Source organism: Gavialis gangeticus, unplaced genomic scaffold, assembly GCF_001723915.1.
Source record: "Gavialis gangeticus isolate Ggan-Ray unplaced genomic scaffold, GavGan_comp1, whole genome shotgun sequence".
Lineage (NCBI taxonomy): Eukaryota > Metazoa > Chordata > Crocodylia > Gavialidae > Gavialis > Gavialis gangeticus.
Window position 1 is genome coordinate 208,595,663 of NW_017728992.1, and position 19,985 is coordinate 208,615,647.

Here is a 19,985-nt window from a genome sequence, read left to right on the forward strand (position 1 = left end):
GGGCCTTGTGCATCATGAGCGAGCTGGATTCGAACAGCTGGAGCCTGCCCAGCCCTGCCGGCTCCGACTGCAGTAGCCAAGTAAACCCAGCGCTGCATCGGGCCCGCACAAGTCCCTTGGCTGTACAGCACGGTGGCTCGGCGCCAAAGGGGTGTGAAAAAGAGTGTTTGCTGTTCTGTCTGACATATCAAAAGGTAAAACTAAAAGGTCAGTAAATCACAGCGGCAGCCTCGCAGCAAGCAAGCCGCAAGCTCGCCGGAGGGAGGATGCCACGCACATGTGCTCGATCTAACCCCCGCACCGATGCAAAACCTCCCTGCTGTTTTGGCACAACCACCCATCTTCTGCTTGCTGCTCTGCGGGAACTTCCCAGCCATGTCCTGGCGCTCCCCCCCTCGAAACAGGCTCAATTCCTGCCACCAGCAGCGCTCCCGTTTGGGCTGGGCTACCTCATCATGAAGTGTCACAGTAGCGTGTAGGGACCAAGTTCAGCTGGGATTGTACAAACTCAAGGATACCACACCGATGAGCTTACAAATCTCAGCAACCAAGTAGCATGCAAAGGGAAGGGGGAAAGAGCAGTAAAACATCCGGCAAGGCTCAGGGTCATTTAAAAAAATTTTAAAAGACAGCAACAAGCCAACTTTGTTGGGCTGGCCACCTTCAACGCAAGTCATTTCTGAAAGTGGAGTATATTGCATATATAGGTCTGAGATGTCACCGAACCACAGAAGACGTATCCCCAACCCAGCTCAGACCCCAAACCTTCCTCCACCAGTGCAGGATGGCTATCTCCTAGAACGGTCTCCAGTGCTTCCTCCAGAACGGTTTTTAACAGCCCAAACACCCAGGCTTCCCCTCCCTCCCTCCAGAGAGCAGCTCACAGCCTAATAGATCATTTTTTGTTACACTCCATTGTTCAGAACATCCTCTCCGATGCCTAAGAAAAATGTAAGAACTATAGAAAAAGCATTTGCCATGTGCTTTCACCCGGCCGTCTGTATGATTGATCACATGCAACAAAGGTAATAGGAAGACTGAATCGGAGATTTATGGCTTCTTTAAAATATAATTGTTTTAATTTGAGGATGGCATTTTATCAAGATTTGTATGAAGCCGCCATAAGATCTAAACTACACAATTTAATGAAGTCAAAGATTAATAAGGAGAAGATTATTCCACAAGTGGAAGCTCTCCGCCAATCAAAACCGAATCCGGTTACTCCTCGCTAACGTGACGGCTCTAGTGAGCAAGACTGATAGCCCAACCCAACAAACTCTGCTCCTCCCGGTGGCCCCTAGCCCCTTTCCTCCCCACTACTGCCCCTCACCAGTCAAATCCTCAATTAATCAGATGCTCAAATTGCGTGATAACAAGCAGGCCATAAGGACCTAGAAACTATGAAACTATGACCTGGATAGAGCAGAATCGAGGAGAGATCTGCTTCCCGACAGCAACCGGTGAAGCCAGTTTCTACTTTCAGCCTGATCTTGCCCTTCTCCCATAACTTCCCCAATATTAATCACACCCATCACTCATTCTGCAAGGCTCGTTTTGCTTCCTTCCCTGGTACCACCACTCTGCTACTGCCCAATCCTGAATGGGACTCCCACGTCAGGCACGCATCTATGGGATAACGGTCTCATGCAACGCGTGATATAGTACAATGACGTTCCTCCATATAACCACCCCCAAGCTACAAAACATTGTTGTCCTGTTTTACTGGCTCAGGAAGTGATTTCAGAGCCCTGATCAACTAGCAAATCGTGTCTACAGGATGCAACTTCTCTTGCTACCTGGTAAGATCAGGGCAATTAGGGAATATGATGGGTGTGACCCTGCTACCCTTGCTCAAAGTCTCTCTTTCCAGGCCCCAGTTAGAGGAGCATTAAACGTAGAGAGACACTGAAGCAGCAGTTTTGTCCAGATCCTTCACAGAACATTTGTGGTCAAGAAAAAAAAAAAAAAAAGAAGAAACAAAAATCAATCTTCTCTCTGGCTTTCAGATAAATGGGCAATATTTGTAGTGAATGCAGTAACAGAGGGAGAATGGTCATTTTAACAAGACTGTCTGTACCACATAAAGAAAGAGGCAACTGTTTCCACTGAGATAGGTTCAACTTAATGGATTTAAATAAAGGAGCAAGATGCGATCAATACTGCTGGTTCAGGAAGAAAAAAAAGAGGAGAGAGAGAAACACTCTCCAGATATACCTAACTTAACAGAGGAGGGGGCAACTTCCAGGCTGATGGCAATGTAATTGCATTGGTTAGTGGCAACTACAGACTTAGTACAGTTCACTTGGGGGCCTCTGCCATTCAAAATACCTGGAAAGACCTGGCAAATTGTCACTGCAAATGGCAGAGGTTAGAGTAGACAACCCCTGGCTCTGAACCCCTTAATACTGACAACCAACCTGAATAGGGATGGATCAATTTAATCTCTTGACAAAGGGGGATCAGGACTTACCTTCACCAGAAACCTCGATTTAACATTGAAGCAAATCTGGAAAGGACTTAACCTGAACCGTTTCCTGGGCTGTTATTCTCCCTGTGTTCTCTGAGAATATTATAGGGTATTTAATACCCTATTAAAGAGCATTTAATACCAAAAAATGCTCCTCCTTTTACCAAAAACGCACCTGCTTTTCTATGAAAAGATTGCCAATATAAGCAACAGTGATCAGTAGTCTAATGGCTTCTGATCCAAAACTCAGTAGATTCAGTATTATTAGAACACTGGAGGACCAAAGAGGAACAAGAAATGAATTGCAAGAAATATGCCTTCCTACAGAATCACTGGATCCTAGACAACGAGGGTTGAAGGGAGCTCAGGAGGTCACATCTAGTCCAACCCTCCCGCTCCAAGCAGGACCAGCCCCAACTACACCATCCCAGTCAAGGATTTGTCAAGACCGGTCTTGAAAACCTCCAAGGATGGAGACTCCACCACCTCTTTGGGTGACCTGTTCCAGTATATTACACATATATTACAGCTCCAGGTATATACACACATACCTGGAGCTGTAACGTCCAATGAACAAACTATAAAGGAAAACCAAGACTTTGGCAAAAAGGGTCTGCAATTTTACCGTACAGCATTTTCTTTTTTTATACAAAGATAAGGGTGCTCCATTTGGGCTATTCCAGAAATAGACAATGACCTGTTCAGCTGTCTGGCCTATCCTAGTGGCACAACCCCATAGGCACTTGTAGACTGCGGATGCCCATATGCTATCTTAGAATCACAGACAAGGAGGGTGGGAAGGGACTCCAGGAGGTCACGTCTAGTCCAACCCCCTGCTCACAGCAGGACCAGTCCCAGGTACATCATCCCAGACAAGGATTTGTCTACCCTGGTCTTCAAAACCTCCACAGATGAAGACTCCCAACTTCTCTGGGTAGCCTATTCCAGTGCTTTACTACCCTCCTCATGAGTGTGTTTTTCTTCATATTCAAAGTCAACTTCCCTCACTGCAACATGAGCCCATTGCTCCTTGTCCTGTGTCTGCCCCCACTGAGACCAGCCCAGCTCCATCCTCTTTGCAGCCCCCCTGCAGGGAGGTGAAGGCTGCTATTCAATCCCTCTCCGTCTTCTCTTCTCCAGACTCAATCAGCCCAGTTCCTCCACTCATCAGTCATGATCCCCAACCCGTGAACCATTTGTGTTGCCCTCCACTGGACTCTCTCCAACTTGTTCACATCTTTTCTGTAGTGGGGGGATCACATCTAAAGCCATCTCTCCCCTGTCATAACCTGCTGCACATCCACCATCACTGGTTTAGAGAGACATCCTTGAGGATGGTTCCCAGCTCTGTAGGCTGTTCCTGTGAAACGCAGGGGCAGTATGCAAGAAGAACATTCCCCCTGAGGGGCAGGGAGGATGAAGGGGTCATCAGAAGCTTAGAAAAAGGCATGGGAGGCAGCTGCAAAGATACTGACGATAGACATACAGGGTGCCAACCATCCAAGAAAGTCAGCACTTAAAGCCAATTGTGGAACCGTAACTCTGCCAGTTTGCTGTATTCACGCAGTAACAGGTAGGCGGCTGCACATGACAACATAGTTTGGCAGATACAGCGGATGCTATATGCTGACCCAGCTCACATATTGGACTGAAAGCTGCCCCTAGTCCCAGCCTAACAACTATTTAAAAACCCCATGCACCACAATGTTCATATATGACAGGCCCTTTGGCTTCTGACAATTCAGATAAAAATCAATTGTTACCCCAAAATTACTCCAAAAGTTGCACCTACGTCAGAGGCACGAAGTTATGAAAGCCAACAAGATAAAAAGTGACAAGACAAAGACTTCCAAAAACTTTGCAAAAGCTGACATTTTCTAAACTCTCACTTCCCCTCTGACTGGTGCAATTAACTCCAGATTTTCCAAAAGCAATTCTCTGCACAGAGAAGAGCACGTGTGAAGCTTCAAGTCAGCTAGTTTAGCTCGTGAGGAGTTAGAGGTGGGGGGCAAATGATGCTGTAACTGGGTTCCCTTTTTAAAATATTTGCCTTTGCACAGTAACCAACACACACCATAAAAGCAAGGACCTCAGAAAGCTCCCCAGAGGGAAAATGCAACACACTGGACCCAAAACCTATTAGTGGGTCAGTTGTGCACCCCAAACCTATTACTGGAGCTTTTTAGAACAAGAAGGGGCAAGGGGATGGTTTGCAGAAGCATTCAGTACTGTTCTTCGTGCCTCCTTCAGTGGAAGAATCTCATCTCAGATAGTGGCCAAAAAAGTTTCATAGGAAGGGATGAGACAATCTATCAAATACAGGGTAATCTGATCCTTTCTCCCATAAATCCGTCTCATCCTCATCTCTAACAGTTAGAAGCTGGCTTAAGCCCTCAAACATGGCACTTCACATCCTCTGCCATGATGCTTTTCATCATTAATTGTAACAATATATTAGATAAGATATCCAGACTTGAAAACAACCATTTGTTTTACATCACATTCATTCTTAGCCTAAAGGTTTCCCACGGCAAGAGGTTTGATAGGCGACTTCCACGTGGTGGGGAAGAAAGCAGCTTCGGGTTGGCCTGCTCTTGTTCACACACCCCAGAGGAGTTATTGCAGAGAGCAGCTCTGGGGCACTCACCCCATGCAGCTTCTGTGTTTGCAGCCAATGGATGGGAGGGGAGGGGTATTTTCAATTAAAATCCTAGAGACACAAGGCTAGCACAATGGGCCCACGGACCTTGAGGGCTGACAGCTGCGGGTGCTCTCCGGAGCAGTCCTCAACAGGCGCTTGCTCAGAGGAGAATCGCATGCATTTCCCCAGCTCCCTTACAGGTTATTTAACTGCTAGGTGAAAACAATTCATTGCAACAGGGAGTAAATAGGAAGTGGCTTGCATAACTGTGGGAAAAAGCTATCTGTCACCAGCCCGACTGAGGCTAACATGATTACTAATAAGATTTTACACTTTAAGTCAATATACTGGGCATAGAAGCCGCTAAACAAACAGAAAAATTAAGTGATTCCTGTGACTAATATGCAAGAGTAACATAATAGACTAGCATAGTTAAGCAACCCGCATGGCTGCTTCTCGAGTTCCCGAAGCTGATTTATCCTGAGACACCATCTCAATGGCAGCTGAGGACCACAGCCAATAAATGTTACCTGGATCCTGCAAGCCGCCTCGTCTTCCAGCTGGGAATGGGGTCGCTGAAGGACGACAAGGACCCTGAAGGGGAAGCCACGTTCTTCTTCACTATCCTATAGCGGGTCTTTATTACTTTATTAGCCGGGGGGCTCCTCACAAGGTGCAGGCTGGACCCTGGAAGAAAGTGAACAGTAGAGCTTGAATTAAAGGAGAGAATTTAAGAAGAGGCCAACCTGCCTGATTCATACCGTCTTGATAAGAGTGACTGCCAGCTAAAACTAAGGACAACACTACTCCTCCACTGAACCAAGTGATCTTCAGCTGGCTCAGCAAGGAACATCCCACCAACACATGCATAAACACATGCACACACATAACACAACCACTCGGATGGTTAATGCAGCGTTCAAACTTTTTTCCATCCAAGGCAGGGACAGGTCTAGTGAGAACAGCCTGGTCTGGTGTTGCATTTTACTGTGTGCTAACTGTGGGGGTCAGCTACTATCTGCCTACAAAGAGACTCTTATGGTGGCAAGGGGGGCACAAATACACTGACCCTGAGAAACAAAAAGAGGAATTCCTGCAGCTGCTCAGCCAAATCTGTTGGAGGACAAAGGAATGATCTGCCCATGTCAACAGGCACAAGACATTTTGGACACATCTACACGTGCATTAATGTGCTTTAACTAATGCATATTAAATCTAGTACCTCCACTGCGACATACTAGGAAAATGTGCATTAGCCTGTCTTAATGAGTATTAACTAAAGAGCACAGGGCATTTATACACATACCTTTTCGTCCCGTGATACACCGGAGACTCACCGGTTCAAAACAGACTCAATTAATCGAGTCTGCTCCACATGTGAGCTGATGCAAACTGCACTGTGCCGCAGGCAGTTGTACAAGCAGCAAAACGTGCGTCAGCATGCAGAATATGGTGGTGGTGAGCTTTTGAACTGAAACACCTTCTATGCATTTTAGTTCAAAAGTGCATTTCTGCCGTTTTCTCAGCACTAACACGCATTTCGCTGCTTATACATTGCAAGTGTCACAGCGCCGGGCACTTTTCAAAGCACCCGGTGCTGCGACACTTGCACGTGTAAAAATGCCCGCAATTTTTAAGTGATGCTTAATGCGCATTAGCCTATTTTAATGCGCATTAACTAAATAGTGGGGGGGGGGTTAGTGATGCTTTAATGCACATTAAAATAAGCTAATGTTCATTAAAGCACACATGTAGACACGCCCCTTGGTCCTCAGCTGTATCATTGCACACTATTGATCAAAACGAGCGTTATCCCAACTATGTATTAAGGAGCAAAAATATTCCATCCTGCCTAATATACAACAGTCCTTGGAGACAGTCAAGCACATTCAGAGAGAACACCTTTATATCCTTGACATCTACATTCAAAACAGATTTATGTATTTAATCATTTCCATTTTCATAATATTTTGCAATATGATCTACATGCTGGTTTATTCTGCTGAATGCTTCATGCAATTAACAGTTATATGTTTAACTCTGTTTTTCCTCTACTTGATAGCTCGCAATTTTTTTCACAGCTTTAAGGAATGCGTCTAATTGCCTGACTTTTATAACATACGGCTATAACTGCCCAGATAATTAAAGCTGACACTACATGCTGAGACTAAGTCTTCTGGTTTTATAACTGATTTAAAGGGCTGGCTGTTTTTCTTGGAGATCCTCTAATTAAAATTATTGGAAGGTAGAGACAGAACAACTAACCACTTTTATTTTTATTTTGAAAACTTTGTGCCTGCCCAATATTCGCCTCTGCCTTACTCATGTGCGAGCTACACTAGGTGCCTGGTAATAACTAGGTGGTTAGAAGTACAGAGTAGCCACTACAAAGTTGTCTCGACTAGAAAAATGGGTATCAGTAGGAGTGCAGTCAGCTAAGATCCAGTGTAGACAGAGCACATTTCCACTGCAGGGTCATAATATGCCCCAGAGCTGGAACAGAGGGAAAAAATTTTCCCCCTGTTCAGCAACTCGATGCCTGTCAGGTTCTCAAGGGGTGGAACAGAAAGTGCAGCATGGACCTTTTCCAGCTTCAGCCGGAGGGTCAGCATCTTTGGCATATGAGAAAGGGGAGAGAAGATGGCTCGACTGGGGAAGTAGGCCTCACAAATAAAAATAAATGCTGCAACTCTCCCACGAATTATGACATGCACAGGATGACCTCTGAGGAACTCCGAGATCATTGTGTTAGCCTGCAGAGCATCACACACACTTCGCCCTGTGGAAATCCTCTTTTCTAGGCAGTCAGACTTGGAAAGAGTTCAGTACAAATAACTGGGCTGACTCCTTTCTGGCAGGGCATCTGCCTCCGCTGAAGTTCATGCAGCAATGGCAGTCATTTTAAAAGTGCCACATCCTCTTCTGGCAGCTGCAGCTTCTGCCATTATGTGGTAGGGCTGGCATTACAAATATTCAGCAGGTTATGTCAGATAAAACACCATTTTTGTTTCACTAAACACAGGGGTTTATGCAGCCAAGTGGGCAATGCCCAGAGATGACTCAGTTCAAACAAGGCCTTTTCCATTTTTGTGTTATTCAATGGCTTAGCACAAGGGTCTTGATAAGGCTTTACAAGAGGGCAGGATCCTGTGCAAGGGCAACCCACGGACCTGGGAGTCATTGTGGACCATTTGCTAAAAACATCAGCTCTGCAGCTGTCAAAGCAACAAATCAGGGTTATTAAGAAGGGAACTGTAACCAAAATGGAGAGTATCATCGTGCCCCTTTATAAATCTATGGTGTGCCCAGCTTTGGTCCCTGCACCTCCAAAAGGAGACAGAAGGACTAGAGATGGTCCAGAGAGGGGCAACAAGAATGAGGATGATGAGTGGCATATAAGGACAGACTAAAGAGGGCAGGCCTGTTCAGTTTAGAAACCTGGGGGGGAAGGGATATGAGAAGGGTTTACAAAGTACTAAATGGCGAGGAGAAAGTCAATAGGGATTTATTATAGTCTGTCTCTCACCAGACAAGAACTAGGGGCACGGCATCAAATCAGGAAGTAGGAAGTTTAAAACTAACCCCGGGAAGTTCTCTCTCACCAAGTGCAGTATTAAAGGGTGGGGGTCATTGTCACCAGAGGTGGTAGGAGCGGAGAGGCTTGCCAGATTCAAGAAAAGGGAGTAGACACATGCTTAGAGGAAAGGGACATCAGTACTGAGCACAGGACTGATGGGCACAGCCTCCAAACTGGAGCTTCCTGCACCCCAAATGCTGGAGGCTGCAAATGAGAGAGGAAAGGGGGAAAAGCCTGGGCAGACCTAGCTGCCTCTCCCGCCCAGCCTCCGTTCTCTGCTGCAGGATGCTGGGCAAGATGGACCCATGGTCTGACCCGGTACATGGCAGTTCTTATGTTCTCATTATGCAATTTCCCATTGCCGATGAGCATTAATAAAAACAGCAATGCTACAAAGAGTATTAAAGACATGAAAAAGGGCACATCAAGTGTCTAATGCCCCAAAAGCCAGGAAGTTAAAGCCAGCAGCTTCGTGGTTAAAAATAAAAAAGAGAGTTTGGTTATAAAGAAATAGAACAAGCTGAATAAATTAAATCTTCCTGGGAGTTCTCCTCTGCCCTCTTTAACTAACAGTGAGGCATATTGCCAAGACCCATGTTACCAAGAGACCCCAACTCCCCACACCTGCAGAAATCTCAGGTTTTCATAAGTAGCTCAAACAACTGTGACCAGGACTGCAACAGGATGGAATAAATGGCGGAAGCAGGAATGAAGGGATGAATCGTAAGACCCTGTTCACATGTGACCAATTCAAGCCGCTTGCCAAGCCCCATCCTGCTCCAGCTCATAGGATGCATAGCTTCAGCCGTCCTCGAGGGCCAAGTCAAGCAGATCTCTGCTGCGCCGCACTCAGTAGGTCCCCAGATTTGGACCATTTCAAAGCAAGAGAAGAAAGCAAGCCCCCAAGCCCCCGCGGCGAGTTCTAAACACCACACCAGGCCTCCACATTTTTCCAACTATTTAGTTGCTCTTATGAAAGGTATCAGATTTCCCCAAAGAACCTTGTCGACCAGGCCCTCCTCCATTTTGTTGTCCTCAGGATGTCAGGAATTGGGGGAAATAATTTTTTTTTAAAAGGGGTAGGGGCAGTACCAGAATCTCTCCTTCCCCAAACAGCCTCAAAGATCCTTGTTCACCTTTTACGTGATGTTGCTGGCAAAGCTCCTAAAACACGTGGCCAACATCCCCTTGCCACAGAACGGGAAGGCAACGCTCGTGCCGATGCACCCCGGCCATTCTGCCTCCCAAGATTTAATAATGATGTCCCTAGAGACCCTTTGCAGGTCTTAAAGGGTTTCAGGGACATAAGCTCCCATACCAGTGCCAAGGAGGATGCTGAACCCAGGAGTCCTGGCTTTCCCCAGCTCTCTCGCTTTTCTGAGCCTCACACATGTGTCCTTGCATGTTCGCATCCCTGTAAGCATTTACCTAAACAGGCTCTTTCACGGCTGAATAATAGCTAAACATTAGTTGACTCTTTGCCTCCCATGTTCTGACCTTACACAATTACTAAGCTGGGGATTTGCTGAATACATTATTGAGCATTTTTTGTGCTTTTACAAGCTCTCGCTACTGCTAATCAATCAGCAACCCAATCAAACTCCGCTCTGGCACCCCTCACTTCCTCGCACGTACAAGTCGTGGAAGAAATAGAGGTCCCAAATTCTTGCAGCTTTCAGTCTCGTCCCCGCCCCCCCCCAACATATAGACAGACGGGCACCTGGTAAACTCTATTCCACGGCAGTAATTGGATGTTGTATTCATACAGGAACTGCTCTTCTGATTCTGCCTGTGTGCAAGTCCCTAGCATTAACCACGTTCTGAAAGAGACTCTCCGAAGCAGCTCAGTTTTCTATTATTACTTGCTAGCTGAGGGGTTTTGTGTAGATAATCATGTTATTTAGATAGGATGTTGGTTTAATTCCCTTCATTACAGGCTCCCAGGGTTGTAATTTTTTTTCTCCGCATGATGTATTCCCCGTGGCACATTTCACTCAAATCAAACACTTTACGCTTTTATTACAAACAATACCCCAGCGTCCCCCGTTATCAGCCCAGCACACACATGCACACTCCTTGCAGAGATCCAGAGGTCAGTTCTAATGACTAATCGATCTCATTAGCTTTCCTAATTAAAAACTTTACTACCGCAATGGAAGACAAACTACAAAAAAACTGCTTGCATCATATTTGAATGGGATATGAGCACCATTTATCAGCCAGGGCTCACAGCTCGTGCACGCCAGAGTGCTCTGCGCATTGCTGAGATGGTGGTTTTACTCCAAGACATGCCTCCCCCGTGAACAATTCGTACCAACCACACCCAGGGAGAAGGGGAAAAAGGGAAGGGAAAAAACCTGGCTTGGAAACTTAAGGCACCTTAAGATTGACCTTCAGAGCAGCACCTCCTTGCCATGAAAGCCTGCAAGCGATGCTTGGGCATGGATCCTTCCCCAGGTTCTTTATGGATTCCTGATCCTATCAGCTCCTAACGTGCCACGCATTGCTCTGCCTCTTGTCAAGGTGGTTGAACAATAGCATCAAGGCTGCAATGCACCCTCTGGAGTGAAGCCCGATGAAAGGTACTTCGCACTTACACTACTCACGCCAACAACGTCGGTGCACTGGGTGTGCGTTCCTCCAGGCTCAACATCCACAAGAGTGGGAAGTGCTATTCCTATTTTATAAATGCGAAATCGGAGTGAGAGAAATAGCTTCTCTACGGTCATACCAGAAGTCAGTGGCCAAGCCAGGACCAGGACTTGGACCTCCGCACTCCCAATCCTTTGTCTCCATCATCCAGACAGCCTGAACTCAGGGCAAGGCCTTGCCAGCTAGGTCACATGCTCTAAAACCAGAAGTCATTGCTCAAGTCATCCGTGAAACATTTCAACGTTGACCCGAAGTCTTGGGAAGATCTTGCTTGAGATCGAACTTGCACCTGGCAAAGCCTCATCCCTACTGGAGCTACCGTCAACGAGCGGAGAAGACCAGCTGAGGCACAGCAGAAGCGCAAACACCCTAAATCTCGCAACAGCAGCACGTCCACTGTTGACCAAGCAACCCAAAGAGGAGTCTCTTGCTTGACGTGCCGTAGACCATTCAAAGCACAAACTGGCCTGATCAGACATTCACGTTTCACAGAAACCAAACCAACCAGTCATGGTCATCTTCGACTTCGAAAGGCAAACAACAAGACCAGAAACATTTTCATTTAAGTTTTCCGTCTCCCCAAATTAACAAAGAGTTCAAGTGAAATGCAAAAGTGGGAAAGGGGCAAGTATCCGATCTAACAGGAAAAACAGGATTATTTACAGAAAGCCACCAGGGCTGTACACACACAGACATGTACACAACTTCCACAGGGCTAAGATCTTCTCCACATCAAGTAAAAACAGAAAAAGAATTGGAGCCTCTTACATTTATACTGCACCTTCTACCCTAAAGGCTCCCAAACACGTGTCGAATTTTGCTTCTTCACACCAACGACAGGAATCAGGAAGTGGGAAAGACCTTAACCATGTAGTATGTCCTCCAGCCAAAGCCAGATTCTTCTCTACAGGCCAATGATTCCTCCAAACAACATTTTCAAATGGGGCAAGCAATGGGACTCCCGTCTCTTTCTCTGGGAGAATATTCCACAGTCTGGTGATCTCAGCGTTAGGCTGATCTTCTGCTCCATTTCCTCTGCACCGGCAGATGATCTTGTCCTTCCAATCGCACCAGAATGATGCCGCCAGGCAGCAGAGGAATGACGAAATGGTGGCAACAGAACTCTCCAAGCAGTTTATTTCTGCATTTCTTTGTTTGGGCCATGATGTTATTTCCCTAGGGACAGAATAATATCGTCCCATGCCCATGGTTGTAATAATCAAGCATCTTGCTCAAGATGAAAAAACAGGTGCCAGAGATTAGCTAAAACTGTAAACCAGCAGGGTAAAGAACCTGAGCCACCCCCAAGATCATGGGACAATACCTCCAAAAAGAGCATGAGTCGTCAATGTGATGAAGTGATCAGTAAAGCCAACCGCACTCTTAGCAGGTGCATCACGAACAGGTCCAGGGAGGTGATACTTTCTTCCTATGCAGCACTGGTCAGACCACAGCTGGGGTCCCATGTCCAGTTTTGGGCACCACACTTCAAGAGGGACATGGACAACCTCAAGAGGGTCAAGAGGAGGCCACTCATCTGGTTAGGGGCCTGCAGTTAAAATGCTATGAGGAGAGATTGAGGGCCCTGGATCTCTTCAGCCTCTGCACGAGAAGGCTGAGAGGGGATCTTATGGCCACCTACAAATTCATCGGGGGGACAGCAAGGGATCGGAGATGCTCTGTTCACCAGGACACCCCTTACAGCAACTAGAAATAACAGCCATAAACTGATGGAGAGCAGATTTAGATTAGACGTTAGGAAAAATTGCTTTACGGTGAGGGCTGCCAAAATTTGGAACAGGCTTCAAAAGGAGGTGGTACTCTCTTCTACCTTGGTGGTCTTTAAGAAGAGACTGGACATGCAGCTGGCTGGGGTCGTCTGACCCCAGCACTCTTTCCTGCCTAAGGCAGGGGGTCAGACTTGATGATTTACTGAGGTCCCTTCCGGCCCCAAAAATCTATGAAATAAATTAAAGTACAGCTTCAGCCCTCTCCCTAGTACATAATTCACTCTTGGAACGCACTGCCACAGCGTGCCGTGAATGCCAATAGTAAAAACAAGTTCCAGACAAAATCAGACAAGTGTCTAGAGCACAGGTCCAGTGGAGGTTGGGAAACAACAGCCAGAGAGGCAGGGAGTTGGACTAGGGGACCTGTGGAGGTCCCTCCCAGCCCTCCTTTTCTATTATTCCATGTACAGAGGCTCTGGACACCCCTTAACCTAGCCTATGGTGGGGAAGGGGATGGATCACTATCTATGACTTGTTTCTAATACTTATTCTCTAAAGCGAGGAGCAGCCAAGAAAGCAGCAGCCAACTGGTGGCACAGGTACCACAAGCGGCCCAGGCATCCTCTGTGTAGCATGTGGCAGATCAGGGAGGGGACACGAAGCCCGGGGCAGGTAGGGCAGGGAGCACAAGCCAGGGGTGCTGGGGGTACAGACATCTTTTAATATGATACAAGAACTCAAGTGCTGTAAAACAATGCACAAAAACTCATGGGTGAGTGAGGGGTTTTGAGCATCCACAAGTTTGTTTCTTCACTAGATCTATAAGATTTGTGTTAGACCTGCAGCTGCATTGTTTTAGCAAATCTGCACAGTATCCCATTCAGATGCAAACAGGCATCTCTGTACCCTTACCATGAACAAAATCCATGCCACACACACACACCCTTCCACCCCCAAAGTAGTAGCTATGAACCTAAGTTTAAAAAGAAATAAGTTAGGAAAAAGTCATCCCTGTGGTAGGAGGTCACATGCCTTCCTCTGAAGTAGAGTGGCACATCAGCGTGATTCAAGAAGGTTACAGGTTCACCAAAATGATCTAAAAACCTGGCAAGATTTTAGAAGCTGAACCTATTAAGGCACCAAAAAGAAGACTTGACACAATGGTGAAGCTTTTCATCAATCGAAAGGGGTTCTGCCAGCTCACTCTACCGCTCGGCCTGGCATTCATGCAGCAGCTATGGGTATAATGCATCCAGTTCTGGTGTCCATCTTTCAAAGATGTTGAGAAATTGGAGAAGGTTCAGACAAGAGCCGTGAGTATTATTACTGTGCAGGGAAATGCTTGTGTCTCGATTCAGTTTCGGATTCGGCCGTTTCAGAGGACAGTGATTCGTTTCGGTGTTTTGGACCACTATCCTGTTTCGTTTCGGCTGAATCCGTTTCGAACGGGCTGCTAAGGAAGCTTTGTGCAGCCCTACCCGGGTGGGGCTGCAGGGCCCCAGAGGGGAGCAGGACAGGGCCATGGGTGGCTTGGCCAGGGGATTGCTGCCCTCCGTGCAATCGAGAAGACCGCCGCATGGATCTCTAATCCCTGTCATGCTGGGTCACGGGGCAGAGAAGCAGCACAGAGCAGCGAGTAAGCCTGCTGGTCCCTACCGTGTGACTCGGCTCCACAGGGAGCAGCGATCTGCACCGGGGGGCTCCTCACTGCCACTGCCCATCCATGCACTGCCCGCCCCGGGGTTGCTGAGGCAGCGCAAGGTGGGCAGCGGCAGTGAGGAGACCCCCGGTGTGGATCTCTGCTCCCTGGGGAGCTGAGTCACGTGGCAGGGAAGCAGCGTACAGCTGTTTCCCTGCAACCATTGCACCGAAACAGCAAAATTTTACAAAATATATAGGATGCCTCGTTTTATTTCAGAGATATTTCTGAGCTTTCTGTTTAGATTCGGATGCAATGTTTCGGGCACCGAAATGGCCTGAAACACCTCCGAAACAAAAAGACTGCTGAAATTTTACGCAGCCCTAGAAAACACGCCTTATAGGAAGAGACTCCAGGAGCTCAGTCATAGAATCATAGGAAATGAGACGAGAGTCGGGAGGGACCTCAGGGGGTCGCATCTCGTCCAATCCCCTGCTCCAAGCATGACCAGCCCCAACGACATCATCCCAGCCAAGGCTTTGTCCAGCTGGGTCTTCAAAACCTCCAAGGATGGAGATCCCACCACCTCTCTGGGTACCCTGTTTCAGTGCTATACCACCCTCCTGGTGAGAGAGTTTTTCCTAATATCCAACCTCAACTTCCCTTGCTGCAGCTTGAGCCCATTGCTCCTTGTCCTGTCATCTGCCCCCCCTGAGACCAGCCCAGCTCCATCCTCTTTCCAGCCCCCAGCAGGGAGGTGAAGGCGGCTATTCAATCCCCCTCGGCCTCTCCTCACCAGTCCTGTCCCCCAGCCCCACAATCTTTTCCATTGCCCTCCCCTAGACTCTCCCCAATGTGTCCATATCCTTTCTGTAGTGCGGCCCACAGCTGGACACAAGACTCCAGATGTGGCCTCCCCAGTGCTGAATAGAGGAGAAGAATCATGTCCCTCGATCTGCCGGCAACGCTCCTCCCAATGCAGCCCAGGATGCCGGTAGTCTTCTTGGCACCAAGGACACACTGTTGGCTCCTGTCCAGCTTCTTGTCCCCTGTCCCCCCAGGGCCTTTTCTGCAGAGCTGCTGCCCAGCCCGTCGCCCGCAGCCTGCACCAGTGCAGGGGATGGCTCCCTCCTCAGTGCAGGACTTTGCACTTGTCCTTGCTGAACCTCCTGAGATACCTTGAGGCCCAATCCTCCAACGTGTCAAGGTCTCTCTGAATCCTAGCCTGACCCTCCAGTGCATCCACTACTGCCCCCAGCTTGGTGTCATCCGCAACCTTGCTGAGCGTGCATCCTTCCCATCTTCCAGATCATTAATGAAGATATTGAACAAAACCAGCCCCAGGACTGAGCCCTGGAGCAACCTCTAATTAAGCTTTACAACAACAACAACAACAAAACAATGGGATGATCTGATAACAGTAAGTACCTACGAGGGGAACATAAGACAGGTCTCTTCAACCAAGTCGGTAAAAGTAGAATATGATCCAGACTGAACATTACTCACAATTTCTTAAACAGGGAGTGTAACCAGGCTCTGGAACTGCTTACAAAGGGCCTAGGTGGATCCCTCATCCCTGGAAATATTTAAACCCTGATTGTATGTTTTTTTCCTCCTCAAAACAAAATATATCTGTTTAAACTAGAACAACTGGAGTGGAAGCAAGAAGTCCCACAACTTGCCGTATTCAGGAGATCAGTCATGACAATCACAACTGCTCCTTTTGGCCTCAGAAATAAAGGAAAACATCATTAACTCTCACACTCCAGGCCTGGTCAGCACACATGGTTGCACTAGTTACATGTACAGTTTAAACAGATTCACTAAATCAGTGTAACTGTGCATGGACACTTAAGCGCTGTTTACAGTAAAGGAGCTTTGTTGGTGTAATTAAACTAGCAAACCCTCTCGCACGAAGTGCTACCAGTGTACACGGACATGTACCGGCTACATTTATTCCTGTTTCCCCAACTGCATCGAAACAGGAATAAACTAGCTACGCCTGTAAAAATTATACCCGCAGCTGACATCGCAATGCCAGCAGAGCTTGCAAGTGTAGATCAGGACAGGAACTGATTGCACAAAGGGTTGACTTGAGTGTATTCCCATTTTATTATTCACACACACATACATATATTTGTAACCTCCATACTAACAACTGCAAATATAAAACATATTAAGTATTCCCCACCGTTCCTAAAGCCATTCATGACTAGCTGATTTCTTAAAAGCATGCCACAGAAGAGAGCCTTGGGAAGCAGTTTCCCATATCATCCTCCTCCACCGTAGGCAACCATCGGTCCTCAGGATCCTGGCGTATGCGTAAGAGGTCTAATCAGGTGCCTGATGAGTCCATAGGCAGGCACAGTTCTTTGGGTAGATGTGCTATCTTTTATTAGACCAACTGAGTAGTTGGAAAAAAGTTCTTTGCAAGCTTTCGGGCACAAGCGCCCTTCTTCAGGCACAGGGAGACTCTGTCTCAATGGTTGCAGGTCCTGGTGTGATGGACTCCTTGGAGATTTTAGAACAACAGCAGAGTCCAAAGGCCAGACCAAGTCCAAACAGTCAGTGCCTTGATGATTGTAGCTTCTCCCAGAGAGCAACAGATAAGAACTGCTGCTGACTGCCTCATGCTTCAGCGAGGCCATGTGTCTGCCAGGGTGATGTCCCTTGGCCTTTCTCTAGCTCCCACTGTACCCAACAAGGCAGTGGGGGTTAGGGCTTTGAGGCGCCCTATACTCACCTTACTCTGGAGGTTGCAACATCAAGGTATTTTATATGACCTACGCCACCACAAGTGGCCCCACCAAGTGCCACCAGGCCGTCCAGTTTATGGTCATACTCAGGACCATCCTCCTCTACACATCAATGGCAAGTGGCATATCTGAATTGGATCCTAATACATGTGCACTCAGCTCCTCCGTTTCAGTTGCTGTAACAAATCGTACCCTGTGGGGACTGTGTGCAGAGGTGAGAGCAAGTGAATTTACTCCCGCGACGGAGCAGATCTCTCCTTTTCCAAGCATGGGGAAAAAGCACCCACTTTCAGCTTTGACCTGGGAACTTCCACTTGGCTGTCTGCTGATGCAAAATCATTTTGGTCCAACCTGCTTGCCTTGCATTATCAATGGATCCATAGATCATACCCATCCTTGTTTGCAAACGCACCTGCAGAACAGGTTAAGAAGCTGTCCCACGCTGTACAGCTGGTAAATGCAATGTTAATGATCTGCACAACTCTGCATTATTGAGGCAGAGGACTCAGCAGGATTTTTCACCATTGGGCAGCAAAAGGAGCTAATGAATGTTCGGGCTGCACGCACACAGGCATCGAGTCACAGAACAAGCGACTGAGAGCCCCCCACAAATCCTGTATAAGGCCCCAGTGAGGCCAGGCCTAGGATGCTATGTTCAGCTCAGGGCAACTTGATACCAGAAAGCTGGACCTCCACAAGAACGAATTTGGAGAACAGCAACAACAAAAAATGATAACTTTCAAGCTCTTCAAATCTAAGGGGAAAAGAAAGGGAGAGCTGGTTTCACAGGATCATAGAAAATGAGGTTGGAAGGGACCTCAGGAGGTCACATCTAGTCCAGCCCCCTGCTCCAAGCACGACCAGACCCAACTACATCATCCCAGTCAAAGCTTGGTCTACCTGGGTCTTAACACCTCCAAGGATGGAGACTCCACCACCTTTCTGGGTAACCTGTTCCAGTGTTTTACTACCCACCTCGTGAGAGAGTTTTTCCTAATATCCAACCTCAACTTCCCTTGCTGCAGCCTGAGCCCATCCCTCCTTGTCCTGTCATCTGCCACCACTGAGAACAGCCCAGCTCCATCCTCTTTGCAGCCCCCCTGCAGGGAGGTGAAGGCTGCTACTCAATCCCACCTTTGTCTTCTCTTCTGCAAGCTCAATCAGCCCAGTTCCCTCAGCCTTTCTTCACCAGTCATGTCCCCCAGCTCCCAAACTATTTTTGTTGCTGGACTCCCTCCAATGTGTCCACATCCTTTCTGTAGGGGGGGCCCACAGCTGGACACAAGACTCCAGATGTGGCCTCCCCAGTGCTGAACAGAGGGGAAGAATCACATCCCTTGATCTGCCAGCACCGCTCCTACCGATGCAGCCCAGGATGCCAGTCGCCTTCTCAGCACCAAGGGCACACTGCTGGCTCCTGTTCAGCTTCTTGTCCCCTGTCACCCCCAGGTCCTTTTGCAGAGCTGTTGCCCAGCCTAGCTGGCTAATCAAGGACTAAAAGGAGAAATGGGCATGTGGAAGAATTTTTTTATGGTGGCACTAGAAATAACAGGATGCAACAGGACCTTTATGGCTGAATACAAAGCAATGCTTCCTTAGCTGAAGAAGAGCCTTGGAGGAAATAGCAGAAGCCCTACTGGCTGGGTTGCAGGAACTTAAATATGGCAAAGCAGCGGAGACCAAAGAGACAACGGCCCTGAATTGGTCAGGATGGGAAAGGTGTTTGCCTGGCTCTTCCCTCTATAGCAGGAAACTTCTTACTTAGCTCCTTTGGCCCTGCAGTGAGAGAGCCTGGGAATAATGCTGTACAAAAACGCAATGCAGCCCAACACTGTGCAGTCTATGAAGTAGAAAACAAGAGAGATGAATCCCTCACCGGTTTAACCAGCTTTCCTCCACGGATACATGGATTAGAGGTGTAAGTGAGCCGTCCAACAAAAGCACTTCAGGGCAGAGAGGATTTTTTACTGATGATAGTTGCAAGCTGGCAACTTTCTAAATGTTAGAGAGCCTGTTACCAACCCACAGACCACAAAGGACCCTCCCTCGGCCTCTCTGAACACGGCACCTACCCCTGCAGGCTTCAAAACCTCATGAATTTGCCATCTCATCAAGAACAGACTCACAAGGGATTACGAACCATCTCCCCAGACATGTCACAGATTGAATCAGGGGCTATTTTCCACAGCAAATAATACAACTGAAATGGTTTTTTATACTGATTTTTGCATAATATATGAAGGACCCCACGGAGAGACAAGAGTGTTGCTAATCCTTTGGATCGCATAATGGAAGATAATATCAGATGGCAGATGTTTAAGTGATCTGCAATGGCTGGGGTTTACTCCTGGAAAAATAGTCATAAACATGTCACTGGGACATCCAGGCGTGCTTTGTGAGAAATGCCAAGTGAGATAGTTAATGTCTTGGCAATTCGGAAGCCAGAAGCTTATGAGGACCCACTCTATGGTGACGCCTCTTGCTATTGGGCGTAGAGTACTTCAGAAATATTTGATCCAGGTG

The 19,985-nt window shown here is 47.5% G+C and overlaps 1 protein-coding gene across 2 annotated transcripts in view; it reads right to left on the reverse strand.

The window, feature by feature from the left end:
- The window catches only part of ZC3H3 (zinc finger CCCH-type containing 3), a 369,357-nt gene that overhangs the window by 214,288 nt on the left and 135,084 nt on the right, over positions 1-19,985 (reverse strand). For both annotated transcript variants that reach the window (XM_019528254.1, XM_019528255.1), the window contains exon 4: positions 5,639-5,795. In XM_019528254.1, the coding sequence (XP_019383799.1) occupies positions 5,639-5,795 (157 nt within the window). The remainder of the gene's footprint in view (positions 1-5,638; positions 5,796-19,985) is intronic.